Source organism: Crassostrea angulata, chromosome 6, assembly GCF_025612915.1.
Source record: "Crassostrea angulata isolate pt1a10 chromosome 6, ASM2561291v2, whole genome shotgun sequence".
NCBI classification, from domain to species: Eukaryota; Metazoa; Mollusca; class Bivalvia; order Ostreida; family Ostreidae; genus Magallana; species Magallana angulata.
Genome location: NC_069116.1, coordinates 33582653 through 33604621, shown reverse-complemented (window position 1 = coordinate 33604621; position 21969 = coordinate 33582653). Strand labels below are relative to the sequence as shown.

General features: G+C 32.8%; 1 protein-coding gene across 2 annotated transcripts in view; it reads left to right on the top strand.

Annotated features, from left to right (window-relative positions):
* Positions 1–1539: 1539 nt before the first annotated feature.
* The window catches only part of LOC128188822 (atrial natriuretic peptide receptor 1-like), a 49225-nt gene continuing 28795 nt past the window's right edge, over positions 1540–21969 (top strand). The window contains exons 1-3 of one of the 2 annotated variants that reach the window (XM_052860100.1): positions 1540–1720; positions 5430–5531; positions 12849–13012. In XM_052860100.1, the coding sequence (XP_052716060.1) occupies positions 1540–1720; positions 5430–5531; positions 12849–13012 (447 nt within the window). The remainder of the gene's footprint in view (positions 1721–5429; positions 5532–12848; positions 13013–21969) is intronic. The other variant, XM_052860101.1, reaches the window with a different exon arrangement.

Sequence of the window (21969 nt, the reverse complement as noted above, 5' to 3'; positions counted from 1 at the left end):
GGACATTTTATTACACAACAGTGCTTATCTTACAAACTTACACTGTCTTACAAAAGCTGTTACAGTAGTACATTTTGAAAATATTTTCTTAATTTAGATTGTCATCTTCCATCCTTGCTGTTCTGACTAATCGTTTGATAAAAACCCAAAAATATCACAGAAAATGTCTAAATTGTAAAATAATAATTGTGTGGAAGATCATCCTGGTATGCCCTTTTAAGGATGTTTTTCGTTTTATTTATGAAAAAACAAACCCTTCAGTGTTCAACTGTTGTGCAACTTTGAAGCTCATTATAAACAATCTTGCAATTAGATTAAATATATTGGTCTATCGACTGCTCAAGCATCAAATAATTGTATAATATAAATAGTGCCTGTTTGGAAGGGTAACAGTTGAAACTGACATCCCGAGAAAACCATTGTTAACCGACGCGAAGCGGACAATGGTTTCCAATGACACTATTATTTTTGGTATCATGAACTGTTTATTATCACACCCTTTATTTCACATAATTATCAAAACCAACTATGTCACTCTTTGTCAGAGTACAAGTAACTCGGATCTTTTCTGCTTGCAGACACGTGTATTGTATCTGGAGATAACTACATGTATGGAGATAGTTTCGAACATGGAATAAAAACAAATAAATTTGAACCATTTTAACAGGCGCTTGGACTTTGGGTAGGTACATCAAACAGCAATGTGACGTAAGTCTGTCTATTTCATTGCTGGCCACTCAGCAATGGCTTTTTGAAATCAATGGCTTTTGAGCTCAGACTACGCAATATCTGTGTATATTTCACATGAAACTAGCGTCTTGTTTTGACGCAAGTAAAAGATAGTTACATCTGAAAGTCCAAGGTCTTGTTTAAAATGGTTCTAGCATACATAAAATGAATTGGGAAAATGATGCGCTGCTTACTCAAGATCAAGGAGTGCAAAAGAGTAAGAGTTTTCAGTCACCGTGATCATTTTTTTTACAGTTATTAACGTTAAGGTGTCAGACTTTGTAATAATTATATTTCCAGTTTTTATCCAACAGTCAATCTCTTGATATATGGAGGTTTTTTTTTTCAAGGTCCATTGACGTTCGGCCAATCGAGTTTTGCCTATAATTACAGTTTACAGGAATAACTATTGAAAGATTAAAACTAGCTTTCAACAAAAAAAAAAAGAAGATAAATGAAACATAAATTACACACAGTCAAATGGAAATAGAAATGAAAATTTAGTGTTATTTAAAAGCATGGTCATGCACAGGTAAAAATGAATAATATAGTCGTTCTGTCATGGTGTAAATTTTGTACTTAAATTCAAAAGTTGTAAATTCAAAATTTACAACATGACAGTTCTCTGGATATGGAATTAAAAAAGGGGAAAGTATGATTATGAACGAATCGCCGTAGTTCTGTCATCAGTAAGAACGATGAAACATGGTACTATTCTTAATAAAAAATCAATATCGATATAGTCTGCCCGTTCTGGTATAAAAGCAGACTTAAGGCAAACTGGCGTAATCAGTTCTTCATCCTTATAGGATGATGCGCACCTGCTTATTCTGGTCCCCGGGTTACGCGGCAATAACTTTGATGCTTCTTCTAGGAGACTGTTCTCTAAATGGCCAAACAAGTGAATCTTCGACCCGAATCTTAGTGTTATTGCCCGGTCGCAAGGGCAATTTCTTGTTCCCTTTTGGAAAAGAACGAGCAGGGGCTGCAGGTATGATCATAATTAAGTTAGAATTTTCAAAATAGAAATAATTTTAAAAATCTTTGATCAGTCAGCGAGTACATTATGTTTCGTATCATGTCTCTCGTTCTTCAAGATGTCAATTAATATTTACCCTCCGAAAATTAAGAAACGGCTAATAGGTAGCATCACGTCATTTTCATCTACGTCGTATTCATACATTTATGTATATTACCATCAAAGCCATATTAATGTCATGTTGTAAATTTCGAATTCACTGGGTAGGTGTAAATACAAAATTTACAACAAAACATGTTGTAAATTTTGTATTTACACCCACCCAGTGAATTCAAAATTTACAACATGACATTAATATGGCTTTGATGGTAATATACATAACATGTTGTAAATTTTGTATTTACACCCACACAGTAAATTCAAAATTTACAACATGACATTAGATAAAATTAGATATAATTCTATTTATAACATAAATCACACGGATGTAATTTGCTCCTCAAGAGATAAGCGTGAATATGGTTTATAAATTTCTGTAGACCATATTTTTGGAGGAAAGGGCAAAATGTGTTTGAATCTGACTGAAGCAAAATTGTATTATTGTAGTCCAGAACAACAGTTCTGTCACATATGGCATTTCCAACAGCAGTTTGAATCAACTAAATCTATGCATGTATAAAGACAATAACCCATAAATTAGGAAGTTAGGAGAAATGCAACTTCTAATCATAAATTGCGCAACGTATTACATGCATATACTCGTACAATAGATACTGCAAGTGAATAAATATCTTAACAGCTAAGCAGAGTTCCGGACACCGTCTTCAAAAATATTCAAGTTTTCAGGGGGAATGTCCGAGGAATATAATTGGTAATTTTACTGTTTAAAGTTGAGAAATAGGAATTTTTCAGGGGCCTTAAACCCCCCCCCCCCCCCAGATTGCGCATGCATAAATTCGATGGTGTGTTTCAAAGTGCTTCAAGTCAATTTGTTCAAATTTTCCCTTACATATAAAAATGCTGCAATTTAAACAATCAAAATCTGAACGTTTTTGTTTAGCCTACAGGCAACATTATGTACACCTATTGCTGTTTTTGAGGTTAATTCTATGAAATGTCTACCCAAGAAGAATAATATCCACCAAGTCCGGAAGGCGTAGGTCACGTGCAAGTAAAGACTGTACAAGTATTGCTGGTAATGATTACGCTAACAGATACATTTTAAAAGTACATGGCGAGGTGAATATTGTACTTTGAGAGTAGAAAAATCATTGTATCGATTAAATAACCTAGCAAAAAATTTTTTTTGTATTATCCGGCAACGAATTGATACATACATGTCAAATTGAGTTGGATTAGTTCGAAGTCATAGCCGAACGCATTCATAAACGCAATATTTCATTGGACGACAGGAAAGATATACAATTGGTGTTGATTTTTTACACCATTACGACGATTTAGCTCCCCTATAGAAATACAATATTGACCGAGGTGAATATTAATTCGGTGTAGGTGACCATAAAAAATTAGTACTAATTGTTTTATCATTATAATATGAATTAGCGACATTTCAAAAACTTTTAAATTAAAGTCGAACAAGTTAAGACACACGATATTTTATTGGACGACACGAATAATGAAATTTTAACCAATCGTTGATTTGTAAGTTCCTGGTCTATTTTAGACCAATTTATAGAGAAAAACAAATGTTACATTCAGTGACCTTATAGGTCACGTGCCGATGAATATTATAATACAACATAAGATCGAATAATTAAGTATTGAAACACAGCATGAATGTTTTGACAAACTATCATAAAAATAAATTTAAGGTAAGGTTCTATTTTTGCCAGATCGTTGGATATCAGCCAATCAGATAGCTAGAAAATAATCAGTCATAAAATATTGACATGATGCAGGCAATGATAACCAATCGTACCATTTTATCAAATTTAAACTGCCATTTTATCCACTGACTTTTATTTATGTTGTGTATGCATATATTGTATTATATCTTTGTATTGGGAGAGAGTGGTCTAAGTTATGGAACTTTTGCCCAACCCCAACTGTATTTTTGTACAATAAAAAAAACGTTCAAATCAACTCAAATCATACCATTTTAAAAATCCCCGATCTATTCTTAGTCCAACGTAAAAAAAAATGATCATATAACAAAATTCCTTTTTTTTACTAGAATGTTGAATTTCGGCCAATAAAAGAGTTAAAGAATTTATTAATCATATACATATATATTTTAATTGTCATATATCATGAAAACAAGAAGATGACCGTGGGGAACAATTTTTGAAAACAAAATATTGTTTTCCTGGTGTTGGTAATCATTTTTCTGACAAGTCGACATAAAGATCCGAGAAGCTGACATAAATATCTGACAAGTCGACATAAAGATCCGAGAAGCTGACATAAATATCTGACAAGTCGACATAAAGATCCGAGAAGCTGACATAAATATCTGACAAGTCGACATAAAGATCCGAGAAGCTGACATAAATATCTGACAAGTCGACATAAAGATCCGAGAAGCTGACATAAATATCTGACAAGTCAACATAACTGACAAGTAGTGGCAGAACTATGCGGTTCCTTACGGGGTAGAATTTTGAATAAAAAAAAAATAAATGGATATTTTAATCCTTTTGAACTACAGTGTATAGTCAGATTATAATCCACATCTCTGGCCAGTCATAGAGTGCGAGATATGCCAAATACTTGTGTTAGTTCAATAGGAATAATGACAGTTTTGAAGAATTCAAATCATTGCTTTACCCTCTTAGGTCTGTCAAATGTTACTACAGTTGTTGTTATATGATTGATTTAGATTAAATTAAGACAGTACATGTAAACAACTTTGGTTTGAGTGCGATAGTATTGCTCGGGTTAGCGATGTGGCCCCTGTGTATTTTCCCACGGAGAAAAGAGGGTAATTTATCATAATGCATATACTTCAAAAAATTCGAAGAGAATGCGAGGGGAATGATTTTATTTCGTTAGCTCTGTCATTTGATAATATATCTCTTGAATGAATCTAGGTGTTTGAAAATATTACATCAATTATGCATGATCAGCAAATGCTGATGCGAAAGATCAATTCCATTAAGCTAGATTAAATCTGAATCGAGATGTATTAATTATCTGTAGGCAAAAACGGTTACAGCTTAATTGTCACTGTCTACAAAATGATAAAGGACGAGAGACCGATTCAGACTTTTGTTTTACAAATTGTATATTCCGTTTAAGCTGTAATTCTTGAAACTAAACAACCACTCCTGTTTGTATTATAAATCAAATTTTCCTCAGCAAGAAGACTATTTCCCATTATTTTCGACGTAGATGGAAATTAAAAAAATCACTAAACAACATTCAACTCAAATGCATGCGAGATATTTATTAAATACTCTATTGTAAAAATAGATAATAAAAGTTCTTTGACTTTTAAAATGGTGAATAATTTATTTTTGAATAAAATAGTTTCGTGTCCAGATGGTTGGATGGTCCTGGCCACTTTTAGGTTATATCAATCTTCTTAAAAGGGAGAGCTTTGTACACAAAATATAAGCAAAATATTCAAATTCTAAAGCTCAGACAATCAGTGTTTATTGACTAAAGATTAGCTTATGGCTAAAATATCATCAGTAGATATGATGGTGAATTGGTTGACCATCTAAGACTTCTTAACCTTCATGTATTTTCTTTCTAACAGTGAGCATTGCTGTAGAGGATATTGAGAAAAAGGGGATCATGGAAGAGGGTTCCATTGTTCTGGATTATGTGGATACGCAATGCGAAGGAGTCAATGGACTGGGTAAGGATTAACCAGTATAAATCAGTAAGAACTATCATACATATGACAATGTAGTAAAAGGTGGTATACTAAATTGTTTACAATAAATTCTTAATACTTTTCAGTCTTCAATTTTCTATAAAAAAAAAAACAACAACCCAAAAACAACAATTTATAAATTGCATGTGTGTGTATGAATAATTAGGTTTGTGGCGCCATTTTTAGTGTATTTTATTAACTTATTCTGTGATTTTAAAAAAATTATCCCACGGTCCATTAGTGTTTTTTTTTAGCAGAATCCCGAATCAATATGTCAGTAGTGCTATATTCTCGTGTTTACTGAAAACTATTGTTTACAAATCACATTTACATATTCATACACACATGCAATTCATGAATTGTTTTTGTTTGTTTGTTTGTTTTTAATTTAGAAAATTGAAGACTGGAAAGTATTAAGAATAAATTGTAAACAATTGGCACAAATAACATTTAAATTAAAAAAAAAAATTGAGTAAAAAATCATGAAAATTGAATATGTTAACCTTAAAACAATACAATGTATAACATTCAAGTTTATAATTCTACGTCCATAACCATTGAATTCTTAATATTGAAATGGTAATTGAAATGGCAGAAAAGATTTTCATTTTTAATAAATGAACGCAACGTATTAATTTCTATCCAAAATTGTCATTTTTTTTTTTACATTTTTGTATAAATATTTGAATAAACAATTCTAAAAGAAAAACAAATAATTTCAATAGATATTATAGAATGTTACTTTCAACTATATAGTTGGACCTGAAAACCAAAGGCTGAATTTCATTCATAGCAATTCGTAATGCTTTTTCGTTTTCTCACTTTTTAAGATTTGAAATCTACGAAATTTGTTAAGTCGTACGTGAAAAAGATCATCAGAAAATTATCAGTATTTCAACCAATGAAATAAATGTAAATTTTCACATCATGTATTTTCAACCAATCACAAAGGAAAGGAAGTGCACAATCCGGAGACTGTAAATTATTTCAACTCTTTAGGACACAGACCACAATTATTTTTCCCTCTTATTCCTTTATACAAAAATAAATCATATAAAAAATTCCACCGGCTCAAATGAGTTCAAATACAGCATACCTATAGAATGACACTAGTCCAACAATATATCCAAACTACAGGAAAATCAATCGAGAGGGGACTGAGATATGGCCCGTAAAATAACCCCTACCATGAAAAATTCACTTTCACTTTGGAATTTGTGTAAACATTGGCCTCTTTACACCCTTTCTATTGCGCCTGTAAAGATAATTTTTCTAAATTTTTTCCTGCCTGTATTTTTTTTCAAATCTTCTTCTTTCCATCCATGCCATAAAAGGAACCAAATTCGACCATTTAGTACCCCTAGGAATTTTTGAAATAATACATACATTTTTAGAATGGAACTACTTGCGTCAATGAGCACGGGGTAAAAATAAAGGTATGTGACCTTTATACCGTCTTCCAAGAATAAACGATTTTAATTTTTAAAAAATGAAAGCAACGTATTAATTTCTATCCAAAATTGTCATTCTGATTATACAAGGAAAATATAACATACATGTAGGCCTATCCTGCTTTCTAATCCTTATCAAATCTATTCCAATAAAAATGTAAACTGAAGTCGTCATTCCGAAAATAAAAATAAAAAAAGAAATCATTAGTTTTCCAATAAATTATTTGTAGTAAATCAACCTCTTATGCCGATATGCCTTGTATAATTAAGCCAGTATTTCATCTTCTTACTGTGCTCATGTCTATGATTAGTAGAACGAATCTGTTTTCCGAATAACACTTTGTAACTTGATTCCGATTCGCAGTAGCATGTGATTAAACCCCGGAATCACATTGGTGTCTCAGTCATACCTTCAAATAAATAGAAAAATTGATAAGAAACCATATAGAGAGAACCTTTCACGGAGGCGGATTTGGATAATTATATAAAAAGCTATACTATTATTAATTCACACACAATTGGATTTCAGAAAAAAAGTTCACAGAATCTAATAATTTCTTGTCAGGCATTTCAATTCAGATGTGATTTTTGACTATCGTCCTAATTGTTCAGTTTTATTTGTCGATTCATCTTTACTTGTATGAAATAATTATCCAAAATACCGAGAACTCATTTAACAGAACTGCATGGTCGTTGCCATTTCTAAACTAATTAAAAAAGGGGCTTTCTATAAAGACAGAACAAAATGTTCTAATTTCACCGTTATTATTAATGGATTTTTTCTCTACGCATTGATAGTTTATAGCTGACCAAATCTTATCCAGAAAATTAAGGAAGAGCTGATCTGATGAGAGAGAGAGAGAGAGAGAGAGAGAGAGAGAGAGAGAGAGAGAGAGAGAGAGAGAGAGAGAGAGAGAGAGAGAGAATAATCATAAAAGTAGCATTACATAGCAAATCCATTCTTACTTTTGCGTCACCAGCATGCGCGGATCCAGAAAATTTTTCCAGGGGGGGGGGGGGGGGGTCCGAAGGATAATTGTGTTTGCCAGGGGGGGTCCGAGGCATATTTTCGCGATAATTTTACTATGTAAATTTAATAAATTTTCATTTTCCAGGGGGGGGTCGGGACCCCCCCGACCCCCCCTCTAGATCCGCGCATGACCAGATTCCAGTGAACCGCCTTGGAGCAAATACTGTTTCTTAATCGTGCCAACTCCTTGTACTATGTTCTTATACAGTGTATTTATCTGTTCTGGGCACAAACATTAGAAATAATATTCCACTTTGGGAACCCTCGTTTTAATGTTGTTGTTTTTTTTACCCCATTTATATTCTCATCATTCGGAACATTGAATTTATTGAAAATCCCGATGCATTCCAGATTATCTTATTAGTGACTGAACTAAAATGTACTGACTCTCAAGGTAGCCTGAATGAAAATCATCAATTTATAAATAATACCTCTGATCTTGATGAATGTAATGTTCGCTATATTTTGATTGTCGTGACTCTCAGTGATTTAAACTGATTCAGATAAACGTGATTAATATTTCATGATTGACTCTCCGTACTTTGTCAGCAGCTTTACGCAAGGGAGCATCGTTTGCGGAACGCAAGTACTGCATGTACATGTAGCATGTTCGTTGAAATTGAACGCATCAGTTACATTATTTTGATAACAGTGCAAAAGTATGGCGTGTAAAACGTTGCGTCATTTAAGGAATAAGAAATCATTCTTTCAGTACTATGAGGAGATAATTTTGGTCGGGGCGTGATCAAATACAATAAAACCCGAAGGGCTTTATGATAGATTTAAAGGTTTATGTGACGTGTTTGGAGTAAAATCTTTGGACATTAGATTGAGTAAAAATATACATCATGCTTCTTATAATTAGACGTTTCACAAACTGTAGGCCCATACATTGTAAACCATGTTCTGTCTTTAGTTTTTTGTGTCTAAACTTTCCTACCCGTCGTGATGTATATATGGTCTTTTATTAATTTTCAATCTAAAGTTGAAAATGATTACATGACAAATAGTCACACCCTTTTGTTATTTGTCTTGTTATTTTGGTTATAAACAAAGACTTGGGCAGCTTCTCAACCCAATGGATGTATCCGTTTGTTGAGGCTAGATAGATTAAAAGAAGGCAGGAATAAAGCAAACGTCCGGCTGGTTTTATTCAATGATGAAAAGTGACCTAAAAAAAGCTATAGAGAGCGACTCAAGGCCTTACAAATTTACCAATGTTATCAAAAATTTCATTCCATCAAAGTTACCTAATTTAAACATGTTAAAGGTATTTTATTTTATAAACAGAAATTAAACAACAAATCATATATCAATATCTTGATTAAATCAAACCAAAAATAAAACAATGCTATAAAACAACCTGACATAACCTTTTTCTATTCTTTTTCATGTAAACAAAGTAAACAATAAAGCTGGGATCAGCGACTCAGCGATCGATTACGTAATACAAATAAACTGAAAATCTTTGCAAATTCTACTTTACCTGACATTGCTTCAAAAATGCGAAAACATGCATAATGCTTAAATGCTTTTGAGAATCTAAATGCCATTATTATGTAATAGATCATTAATAACACATCGGCGATCATCTCACTAATATTTTCTAACAATAATGAAAGTAAGTCTGTCCATTTTTGGCAATAATTTGCACCTCGATCCCGATCCCATTGAACATAAAAATTTACAAATTTTACTGTGCAACATAAAAACTATTTCACTACATACCTTCACTCTGTAAACAGGTTTGTATTAGGGATGTATACAAAAGTAACTAACTACACTATAATTATTTCTAACTTAGACAAAGACCAAAGTGAGCAATGACCAAAATTAAAAAAAAATAAAACTTTTAATTAAATCCTTTACTAAATTAATTTCAAGCTCTAAAATTTCTTAATTAGAATGATTTTAAAGTTTAACCACAATAATTAATTACCTAAGAAAAATAGAACTAAAGTTACCTAGATAGATTAAAAGAAGGCAGGAATAAAGCAAACGTCCGGCTGGTTTTATTCAATGATGAAAGTGACCAGCCGGGACGCGCAACCTGTTTGAATCAAATTTCTAAGATGTCCTTTTTAACCAATCAAAAATGATTCTGGAGATATTAGTTGTCAAAAAAAAGAATTAGATTACAAAAGAACATTTGGTCAATGCGTGTCCACTTAATCTATAAGTCTTTGTGACGCAACTAATTAAACAACACTTGGCCAGGTAAATAATTCTAGGGGCATCGTTAATCCCGTAACAAAGAACTTATCACTAATGGATGCTATAAAAACATTTACAACAAAATTACCTCAAAAATCTTGTGAAGCCCACGTTCGAAAAACTTTTATCAGAAGAACAAAGAAACCTTAAGTTTGGCATACCCGATAAAATAAAGTTGACATGTGCAATAAATAAAATGACACCTCAGAGTAACCAGACAAAAGCTGGAATAAAATACATAACAATTTCTGAACGTTTTTTTCCTTAAAGCACCAAAATCATTAAATTCTGTAATAGTTAAATTTATCATAAAATATATTTCAAAGAAATGAAAATTTAACTGTTTGAATTACTAAATTTAAATACATATTTCAGAGATGAATAAGTATATTGAAAAACTGTAAGTTTTTCTCCACGACAATATGGTCCGTCATTTATAACGCCACAGCGCACGAGTGCGGGAAAACCCAGCATTGAAAACACAATGTAAAAACAGTTTGTTAATCAAAGTACTGAAGAACTGACGGGAGTTGATTTTGTCGATGTTTATTTATTTTAAAATCAATGAAATGTTATTTTGCATGACAAGTACATGTATTTTCTAATTTGAATTACGCACATTTTTATAATATGAATTCTTGGTTTTTTTCGACAAGAATGTCGAGAAACCCCTATATGAATAATGTTAGATAATATTTAAAGATAAAATTTATTCAATCAAACTATGTATCAGTGATAGAAATATTTCTCGAAAATTGTATGAATCCAAGCAATATTGAACTCTAGTCTCCTTCAACCAAACGTTCGGCTTACACCGTAAATCTCCGGCAAGGATTTACGGAGACAGCCGAGCGTCGAGTTGAACGAGACTATATTGAACTCTGGCGTAGAAATACATACGACTACAAAAAAAAATATTTAAATTGTTCGCACCATTTAAAATCTGACTATTTTCAAGGTATTAAGAAATAAGTTTCGTTGAAAAACAATGCTTTAGCATATACATTACATCGAATTTATCAATTATTTTCAAGAACTAAGTCTTGTCATCAGCAAAGATTTGTGCTGAGGTCCAAACACTGTTTCACTTTCGGTTTGTCTGAGTAACTGCATAGGAGAGTTGATTAAAATCAACTCCCAAAAATGGTTACAAATAAAAATCACGTTTTTAATGTCTTAAATTAGATAATTCTTATATAAGGTGATACTCGAAGCATTATTATTCCAAAATTCATTAATGTAGAACAATATACACTGTTAATTATATGTAATTAAGATGAAACATGATTTGAGCATCATCGACACGGTAAACGGAGTAAATATCTCTGATTAGGGATGCATGTACTGAGAGTGTTTATTTATTCTTTATTTAAAAAAATTATCTAGACGAAAATCCACTTGTGGTTTATAACTTATAAAGTAAAAACACGGAACACGTGGAGACGGACCTGACCAGCAAAACCCCTACAACTTCGTGACGGAAACTTAAGTTTAATTCGGCTTTAATTCCTAGTCAATCAATCTACATGGTCTCCGATGACGATCTTCCCTTTGTTCCTATTCATTGTCAGTCTGTCTCTTTTTTCTCCCCTTGCCAAATCTGTCAATCTTAACGGTCTACCCCTCTTTCTCGTCGTCGCCATTGAGATGTATGTCACGTGACCCTGCATTTAAGGCGGGGTTATTCAAATCTTTTGCATTTATTTTTTACCGGCACTTAAAAAAAATAATTATAATACATTCTTTAATTTCTTGTATCTTTTTAATGCGATTGCCTTATACAGCGTAATTTATGTAAAAGTCCAATCTTTAAATAAAGTAATGAAGCAAATAATCAGATCTTATTTTTGTTATTCACTAAAATATCGCCTAATATACCTTTAATCACAGACCGAAATTATCACCGCATAATATTTATATAAAGAGTGATTCTTATTACTTACACTTATATATTTACATTTTCAACTGTCTTTGTCTGTGATAACATTACGAATTGATTTTGTCAAATCTATTATAATATATCATGAAGCACTTCGGGCTTCGTGATTTGATCACGTCCCGACCAAAATTATCACCTTATAATACTCAAAGAATGATTTCTTATTCCTTTCGGCAGTTGTGCGATTAAATATTTGAATATCAATGAGCAAACCCCGCGTTCGTCCCCATTAGACTTCATTTGAATTTATTTTGACTGTATAGTACAAAATAGAATGGATACAAAGTGTTATCAATATTCATCACAAGATTTTGAATATTCATCACAAGATTTTGAATATTCATCACAAGATTTTTTAATAAAACAACGTTTTACACGCCATACAAAAGCTACATACATAATATGCTTTAAAAAACTGAAGCGCCTTTAAGTAAATATTTCTTATAGTAATCGTTTTTAATTATGCTTAAAAAGAAAAACGATACATCGTTTTAATTATTGTTTTATATATTTATATATACATGTATTACAATGTCGAGGTCAGTTATTTTTCACATAATTTTTTTCATATAATTGAGATGGTTTTTTCAAAACATTTCCTATGAAATTCTAGTTATTTAGAAAGTATTTGTAACTATACTCTACAAATAATTATTTTACTCTAGGTAAAACAAGTGACATGCTGCGAAAAACGAACTACAGCGCCATCATAGGTCCGCAGTGTTCCCAAGTGTGCAGTTTCGTGGGGCGACTCGCCGCATACTACAACATAGCGTGCTTCTCCGGAGTTTGTCAGGACACGGAGATGCTAGACAAAACTGTCTTTACGGTAAGAGAATATTAGTCCAATCAGCACCAAGCTAGCTTGTTTCATCGCTCACCTAAGCTTTCATTACCATTCCACGTGTATGTTCGTATCACAGTATTCTGTTTAGGAGGCATTAGGTTCGATAATAACGTGACGGCAGCCATTTTTTGGTTTAATATCCTATCTAAATAGGATTTTACATATCTATTTATTAAAGAAAATAAGAAGTTTCATAGGACAAATGTGTTTAATTAGCATGAAGCAACAAGTGAACATATAAAGAGAGGAAATATTATTTGCATCAAATTACATGTAAGCCAATAATAATTGAAAAAAATGTTTTATCTTTGTGGTAAAAAATGTGAGAGAAATCAATTAAAACTGCTGTCTTTGAAGACTATTAAGAGATACTAATTAATTTTTTTTAGAGTTTAAATTTCGTCAAAAACGGGACCTTCACGTTTACCAAATTTTACAGTAGAATAGAAAATTCTAAAATAATTATCAAATTGAATTTTTGTATACTTTTCTAATTCTAACTTATTCCAAAACCGTTACTATAGTCTGTCCCAAGTTATTGCTTCCATCACTTTTTGATGGTTTTTAATAAAAATACACATACCTGTGAAAGAAATACAGTTGAAATCGATAAAAGGGAATATGTCCAAGATACATTGTATCTTCATTGAACAATTATCATTTTTCACTCATAAAAGTTCATAGGATCGAAAACAAATTTCTTTATAATGGGAAATGTTTACATCTTTTCTCCATTCGGAAGTACTCGGGATACCTCGCGCAATTTTTCAACTTTATCATCCGGGCGTAATAATGGCTGATGCAATGCATAATCCCCGTAGACTTTCTATTTTTGGTTGTGTATTGAAACCTGAAGCGGTAGAGGGGGCGTTTCAAAACAGATAATCTGAACATTTTTCATATTAGTGGATGAACGTAGTTTTAGCACAAAGGTATTTATGATTATCGTAATATCAAGCAAAAAGTGGTGGAAGCAAAATCTCGGGACAGAGTATAGTAAATGAACTGCCAATTTCAGCGTAGTTTACCTCTTGGTGAAGATTAACAAACACAAAACACTCGCCATATCACTGCTCAACCAAATAGCTTGTTAGGAATCTGGAAATGGAAATTAAATCTTTAAAAAAAAATTCCTTAAAACCCCCCCAAACTATCGATCATGATTTTGCAGCGGAAAATTAAACCGTTGAGCGCATCGCATCAAAGCAGAACAAGTTTGGGTAAACAGAACCATTTTAACAAGAGCTTGGACTTTCGGTAGCTGTGTCTGACAAAGAGCAATTTGACGTTGGCCTGCATATTTCATTGCTGGCCACACAGCTCTGGCTCTTTGATATTATCAAGATTTGTCTGCCTTTTGAGCTAAGACTACGCAGTATGTGTATATTTCATTTGAAACCAGCGTCATTGTCAACTTGTTTTGATGCAAGAGAATGATAGTGATATCCTACTGAAAGTCTAAATTCTTGTTAAATGGTTCTAAATATTATAGATCTACATCAACTTGTTACAGTATCTTTCACAATTATAAAGGCTTTTCCTTTACCAGGAAATTCTCTGTGGAATATTGAAACTTCATGCCTTAATGACAGGAGTTTGTCATCTGTCATCCAGAAAAGTGTGGTTCTGCAGCCGTTATCAAAGAATTTCAAAGTATGCAAGCTGGTTATATGAGAAGTGCAAATGACAATGTGCAGGATGGTACTGTCTGCACCAAGGAAACAATTTTGCCCTTTTCTAAGAAGCGTATTTCAAAGGAGAATAATCATATTCAAACTGTATGCCTCATGCCTACATGTAAAGAGTATACAATTACTTTTAATTTTAGTGTATTTTCCCCTTACGGGTGAGATAGATACCTTTACTTGAAATATTTCCTTGATTATATACAGAGTTTCCCACCAATATTTAAATGTTTCATAAAGGAAACATGATATAAAGAAATCAAATTGCATGCTTAAACCTGCAAGGAAATTTAAGATAAAGAAAAATCACTAATTAAATTCCTGTACAATTATATATACGGTACAGTGCAGTGGCGTCGAAGCAAATTGAAAGTGGGGGGGGGGGGGGGGGGTAGACCTATCAGAAGTCTTTGAAAGCAAAAAAGAAAGCCTAATCAACTCGACGAAGAGTCAGACACTGCTCTCTTAATAAATAATTACAGTAGGAATACATGTAACGTTAGAGTACATGCATTTCTTTCATTACATTCAACTGCTGATCAATTCAGGTTAATTGGTTAACTGATCCATTTCTTAAATTCTTTCTCTTAAACATGTATTCACAAATACTAAAATGAAATTCAAATCAATTGCTACCTGGGATTTTCTTGGGTTTGTGACTTACCCGGATTTTCCTGGGTATCTGACATACTTAAAATATTCCTTGGTCTCCGACCTACCTGAGATTTTCCTGATTCTTTGACCTACCTGAGATCTTCCTGGGTTTGTTAAATTTAGAACAGATTTAACAAGAGCTTGGACTTTGGGTAGTTGTGTCAAACAGAAATGTGACGATGGTCTGTCTATTTCATTGCTAGCTACTCAGCCATGGTTATTTGAAATCAACAAGCTGTTATAAGATTGTCTTGCTTTTAATCTAAGTCTGCGCAATAAGTGTATATTTCACTTGAAACCAGCGTCATTTTTAACTTGTTTTGACGTAAGAAATATAGTTACGCCCTACTGAAAGTCCGAGGTCTTGTTAAAATGTTTTTATTAGGCGATAGCCAAGCTATAGCAATAGCCAAGCTATAACAGCTACGGTGCACGGTTTACTGGATGTTAACTGACCAACAGTTTGAAAACCCTGGTAGTTCTCCGCACAGAAATAGAGTTCAAAATTAAAAGGGAGCGAAGAATGCATGACATGTTAATCGGTCAGTGTATTATTTTACATCTGATATATTTATATTTTCTTTTGAGAAGTGGACAGGCATAGCCTACATCCACTTCTCTTCGCAAGCCCTCATATTTTGATTCTGGAAAACGTGTAAATGTCGGAACCAAAGAGGGTTTACGCTTCGACCCATGTTTCGACTCCAGTTTCCCTGAATTTTCGCAACAGACCTATTATTTCTACATTTTAAACATTAATGCATCCATATATCACAAACAAGTCAACACTAATCAAAATATGAGGGCTTGCGAAGAGAAGTGGATGTAGGCTATGTGAGTTCGGGGCGGAGGTGGAGCTCCAACAAAAGTGAATTTCTCTGTGCTTTATATATATCTATATCATTCACTGTGGGCAGGTATATGTCAATTTGAGAGTTATTGCAATATATATAAACACACACACTAAGCCAGTAAACTGAATGTATGATCGGAAGCAATAAAAATGGCTAACGACAAGAACAATTGAAATAGTAAAATTTCAGGATAACCAGTCTCTTTTTCAGGACAAAAGTAATAATTTCAGGGGTAAAAACAAAGAAAACAAATCCTAGCACTACAACTTGCACTACGACAGAAGCTATAAAAACAACAACTACATTTTATACAGTTTAGACAGTTTGGATCATCAAAGCTGGAGACGGTGTTGGCAATGGGTCCGATCGCTTTGTAGTAGTCAATCGACTGTCAACTTCACGTCAGATTGAGTTAATTAGCTAAATGAAATTGAAGCCCGAGTTGATAGTGGAAAAACTTCCGATCGCTTTGTAGTAGTCAATCGACTGTCAACTTCACGTCAGATTGAGTTAATTAGCTAAATGAAATTGAAGCCCGAGTTGATAGTGGAAAAACTTAAGGTAACCCCCCCCCCCCCCCTGTAGGAGTCGCAGGGTGCTTTGGTTTACATCCAAGTTATTTCATTAATCTAAGGATATGTGTTGGAGTTTGATGTAAAGGAAAATGTAAAGGAAAAAATGATAAAATCAAAAATTAAAAAATATTGATAATGATTATTAAAAATGAAAAATAGTAATTGAAACTAACAGCTGAAAGAGGCGCATTTGACATTTGGTAAAATCAGATGTTGTTAGGCTATAAGACGTTCGTTCATTTTAATGAAGTCAATTTGGTTGTTCGTGCCATCAGGTCTGAATGATTTGAGTCTTTGCATCAAGAAAACAAGAGGCCCATGGGGCCACATCGCTCACCTGAGCAACAATGGGCGTTCAAAAGATATTGTGTCATATGGTCTCTCGGTAGAAAAACAAAAAATAAATATTGTAAAGTATTCGAATTTTACACTTATTTTTGTATACATGTAACCTTTGATAATTATTGTACCTTCATGAAATACTATTTTTTTACCAGAATAAGAAAATTCTACGCAAGATATAAAACTAAACATTTGGTAGAGGTATACTGTTAAGTTGTTAACTTCCAAATCCCTATATTTTCGTTCTGCCCCCCCCCCCCCCCCCCCACGTTGTAAAGCGATCAAAATATATGAGTGCATATAGGTACATTTTTTTCATGAACTACTCAGTACTTACTAGTTATTGTATTAAAAAAAATAATAGTTATTGTTTTTTATTTTAAAAACCCTACATGTATAGATGTGAAGAAGAAAATTGTACCTCAATGTGCTCAATTCCTCAAATTAAAAACATTCAAAAATTTTATTTGTCTTCTCCATTATAAGTAAATGACTGTTATTTACCTCGCGTACAAACCAGGATAATTTTCCGCTGTGATATTCTTAGGAATAGCGATAATTACTTTATCCCCGCAACAGAAATGTGTCAGAAATATGGAAACTGTTTTAAAGATGTTTTTATTTACTCGTGTCTGAAAAACTATCAAAATTGATGTAGATTTCACATTATTTATTGTATAAAGAGAGGGCCCCAGAGAGTAGATATATACAGAATACTAGTATCATTCTTTTATTTTGTTTGTACAAGTATTTAACATATTCTAATTCATAGAGATTTTCTAATGTTCAACCAAAATTTCAGCGTCAATCGTAGAATTATAAGCAAGATACAGAGCTCACAGTTCGCCTAGGTTTGATTCATATTTTGTTCACATGAGTTTATTACATTCAGCTTATGATTTTTAACTTAGTATTTCCTATTCAGCATTTAAAATGAAAAAAAAAGAATGGCCTAAGATTTTATATTCTTTTATTCACTCAAGACCAGTTCACTGGTATTTGAGGTTCAAAATCAGTTTATCCAAATGTACACAAACACAGTGAAGGATCACATGTACAGTAGGAGTAATAATGACGAAAACATGTTAAGTATACAATACAATAAGATGTTAAAGTTTGTTTCTGAACGAACAGACTTTGAAAATTTTCTTAATAAATATTGAAATTTTTTTTTACTTTTTTAATCTTTAGTTTTTAAGATCATGTGTACAAACATAGAATTGTGAGAAAATTTCTGTATCTTGCTTATAATTTGAAGCTTAACACTCAAATATGGTTAGTAAATAGAAATTGAAAACAATTAAACACAAGAAACATTCACTTTAACAAATAAAAAACACAATTTATTTTTTCGAAATGAATCATATATATACATGTTTATACCTACATATTTCCGTCAGCAATGTCAAACTTTATTTAAACTGAATAAACTCGAGAAAATGACGAGCATCGCAACAAAACCTATTGCATTAATCTACCATTACGCAAAAGATAATGCCGATCGAATTACCGATAGAATGAATTGTATTTCATTATTTTTTGATACATCAGATTTTGCTTATTAATTTGCGCAGGTAAACAGTTAACTGTTTGATTTACCAAAGTCTCTGTTTGATTTGATACGTAAAAATCACGAAATAATACAGACGATAGTCCCCAGGTTACAAGCAGAAATAATGAAAACGAAACGAAAATCGGAACAAGCTAACACCAATGTCATGTGTGAAAACTGTCAACGCATTGAAATATTTAGCCTCAATTTACTTCACAAAATCGGCAACAATATATTTTGCATGTTTCAAAGATTTCCCTTCATACGCGAACTGTTGCACAACAAGCAAATTCATCATAGTCAGATCGACCCTTTTTCGTATTATGTCATGGCTGCATTAAACAAAGAACCTCGTTTTAGAAGTATGGAATACGAGTCTAGGTAAAATGGGTATGCAAACCCGGGCCGTGGCAAAATAAAAGCCAAGGCAGATCGACAATCGTCGATTCCAAATACGCATTATTTTGCAGCAATATTTACAGCGAATACAAATATACTAGTCCATCAAATATCCTGAAATTTTAATGAGATTGGCAGATTAATAACTGCCAATCTTTGTTTTGCCCAGACCAAGTTACCGGATGCCGAACCCGAAGCTATTAAACTGATTGAAACACGCATTTCCTTTATTATTATTTTCGTAATAACTCAGATTTGAAACATAATTAGCACTTAATTTTTGCAATTTATATTTTCCTTCCCATAAGGATAATTTATGCTAAACTACGTTGAATTGGAATCAGTAGTTCTTGAGAAGAAGATTTTTAAAAATGCACCCCCCTTTTTCTACAGTTTCAAGGTTTTCTCCGCTTTGAATACAGATCGGACTTTTATTTTTGCAATTTATATTCGCCCTCACATAAGGATGCTTTGTGCCAAATTTGGTTGAAATTGGATAAGCAGTTTTAGAGAAGAAGTTCAAAATGTAAAAAGTTTACAGACGGACAGACAGACAGACGGACAGACAGAGGGACAGACGGACGACGGACAAAATGTGATCAGAATAGCTCACTTGAGCTTTCAGCTCAGGTGAGCTAAAAAGTGGTCTCTGACAATCGGTAGAAAGATCTGCTTAACAAATACTGAAAAACAGGGACGACATAGTCATTAAAAAGCTGACAAAGGATCTAGTACAGTGGTTGTACGAGACAAACAAGCGTATTTAACTGAAGCCAACAGACAACTGAAAGGCGAACGTTTCTACAATAAACTGGACTTTGATCCCACCGAAGAGTTTTGAGCTCTCATCACCGATACCCTGGAAGAAACGTATAAAAGTGGTGAAATTGGTGTCAATGTTCACGAAACGCTCAACCCTACAACTGTAGACGGGATGAATTTTATCTGCTTCCAAATATCCACAAGAAAGAAATGCCTGGACTCCCCATTTAGTTAGTGCCATTGGTAATCCCAAGGAGAAAATATCTGAATTAATAGATCTACATGTCCGTCCACATGTAGAAGATTTGTCATCATACCTAAAGGACACTACAGATTATCTCTTTGGGACAGTAGAGCGATTCAGCATCCATTAGCCTGATCTCTACTGAAGCCCCTTGAACACGTTCTCAAGATGAACATTTTCATGTTTAATGGCGAACATTACACACAAATTAATGAAACAGCCATGGGTACCAAAACGGCTCATTCTTACGCCAACATTTCTATGGGAAGACTCTAGTCTTTGGCCTTGTCGTTGTACAGTGTATAGAAGGCTTATAGACAAATAAAGTTATAATGTTAAAGGCTTTTAAAATATCATATCCATGAAAAATGCATCGCATCGACTTGCATTTAATCAGATGCAATCAATAAATGCTAACTTGAGATAAAAATGCTACTTGTATACCAGTTGTAGATTCTATTCAAAAGTATGTACAGATAAATCACTTTCGTAGATGGTAATTTTGATCTTAAGTGCAATTTATTATGTATAGTGGTGCTATATGTAAATATATAAAAACACGAACTTTTCAACATTTGGACAGACAGACATCAGAAACATGTTATATTTCATTTGCTATTTCTTACAGTTTGACGATGTTTCTTAAATAGTTGATTGATTGGTCAGTTGCAACCGCAAATGAGCCTGACTGTATTTGGAATTCTGCTTATTCTGGGTACAATATAAATATGCCAGTTTTTGAACTATAAGTTTCAAACTCATCAAACAGACAGATACACGTAGTTCTCGGATAGGTACACTTTTATTACAATTTTAATTGCCATTGCATTTTATCCAACCTTCTTTCCTAGAGAGGCTTGGGAAATTTATATCGCAAATTTCTTACAAATAATACTGCTTACTAATATTGAAATCTAATATTGAACTTTGATATTTGAAATAAAAGCTTATATAAAGAATAAATATTTATCGATCTGTAGACGGTCCGTGCTTTTTTCTTTAAGAATAACCTTGATTTATAGCAACAAACAAGGAACTTTTGTCAGATCTTTTCATAAGGTATGCATTTCAGTTATTCTTTTGGTCTCAGAAAGTCTTTGTACTACAAAATACCTTTCCAATGTAATCGAAAAAAGATAGATTGTGTTGGTTTGGTCAAAATGAAGGAGTTTGATTTGAAAGTTATTTTGTATATATGTCATTTATATTAGAGTTCCTATAAAACAAACTTGTAGATCTATCGCCCAACTTCTTGACAGTTTGACATAAGAAAAATATATCAAAACAAAATTAATGTGATGACCAGTCTAGCTTGTTTATTAAATAATCTGAGAGAGAGAGAGAGAGAGAGAGAGAGAGAGAGAGAGAGAGAGAGTTAATATAAAGCATATATAGTAAAGAGAGTACTAGTATGAGAGCGACGATAAAGAAAGAGAATACATAAACAATAGTATGTAGCTTTAACACGGAAGAATCTATGTACATGTATGTATTAATAAAAGAGAGATGATATACATACATTATATGTCCCTAAAGTACCTTTTACAGACTCATTGATATCGCAAATGTATTTTTGTTTTCGATGAAAATGTAAAAGAAAAAGGTTTTAAAACTTGAAAAAAAAGTAATCTGTACCAGTTTATATTATTACACTTTCATGTTAAATACTGAAATCTGATTGGTTTAGACGCAGTTGGTAATCCGTTCTATTGCCCTCAGCGTTAGCAACACACTTGGCAACGGGTAACACAACGAATTGTTACATGCGCGTAAATTATGCGCGTACGGTTCGCCATAGAATTATCCTCATTTCTATATAAAAGCTGCTGCAGTAAAATTTTCTTTAAAAATAAGACATTCAGTATAATAAAA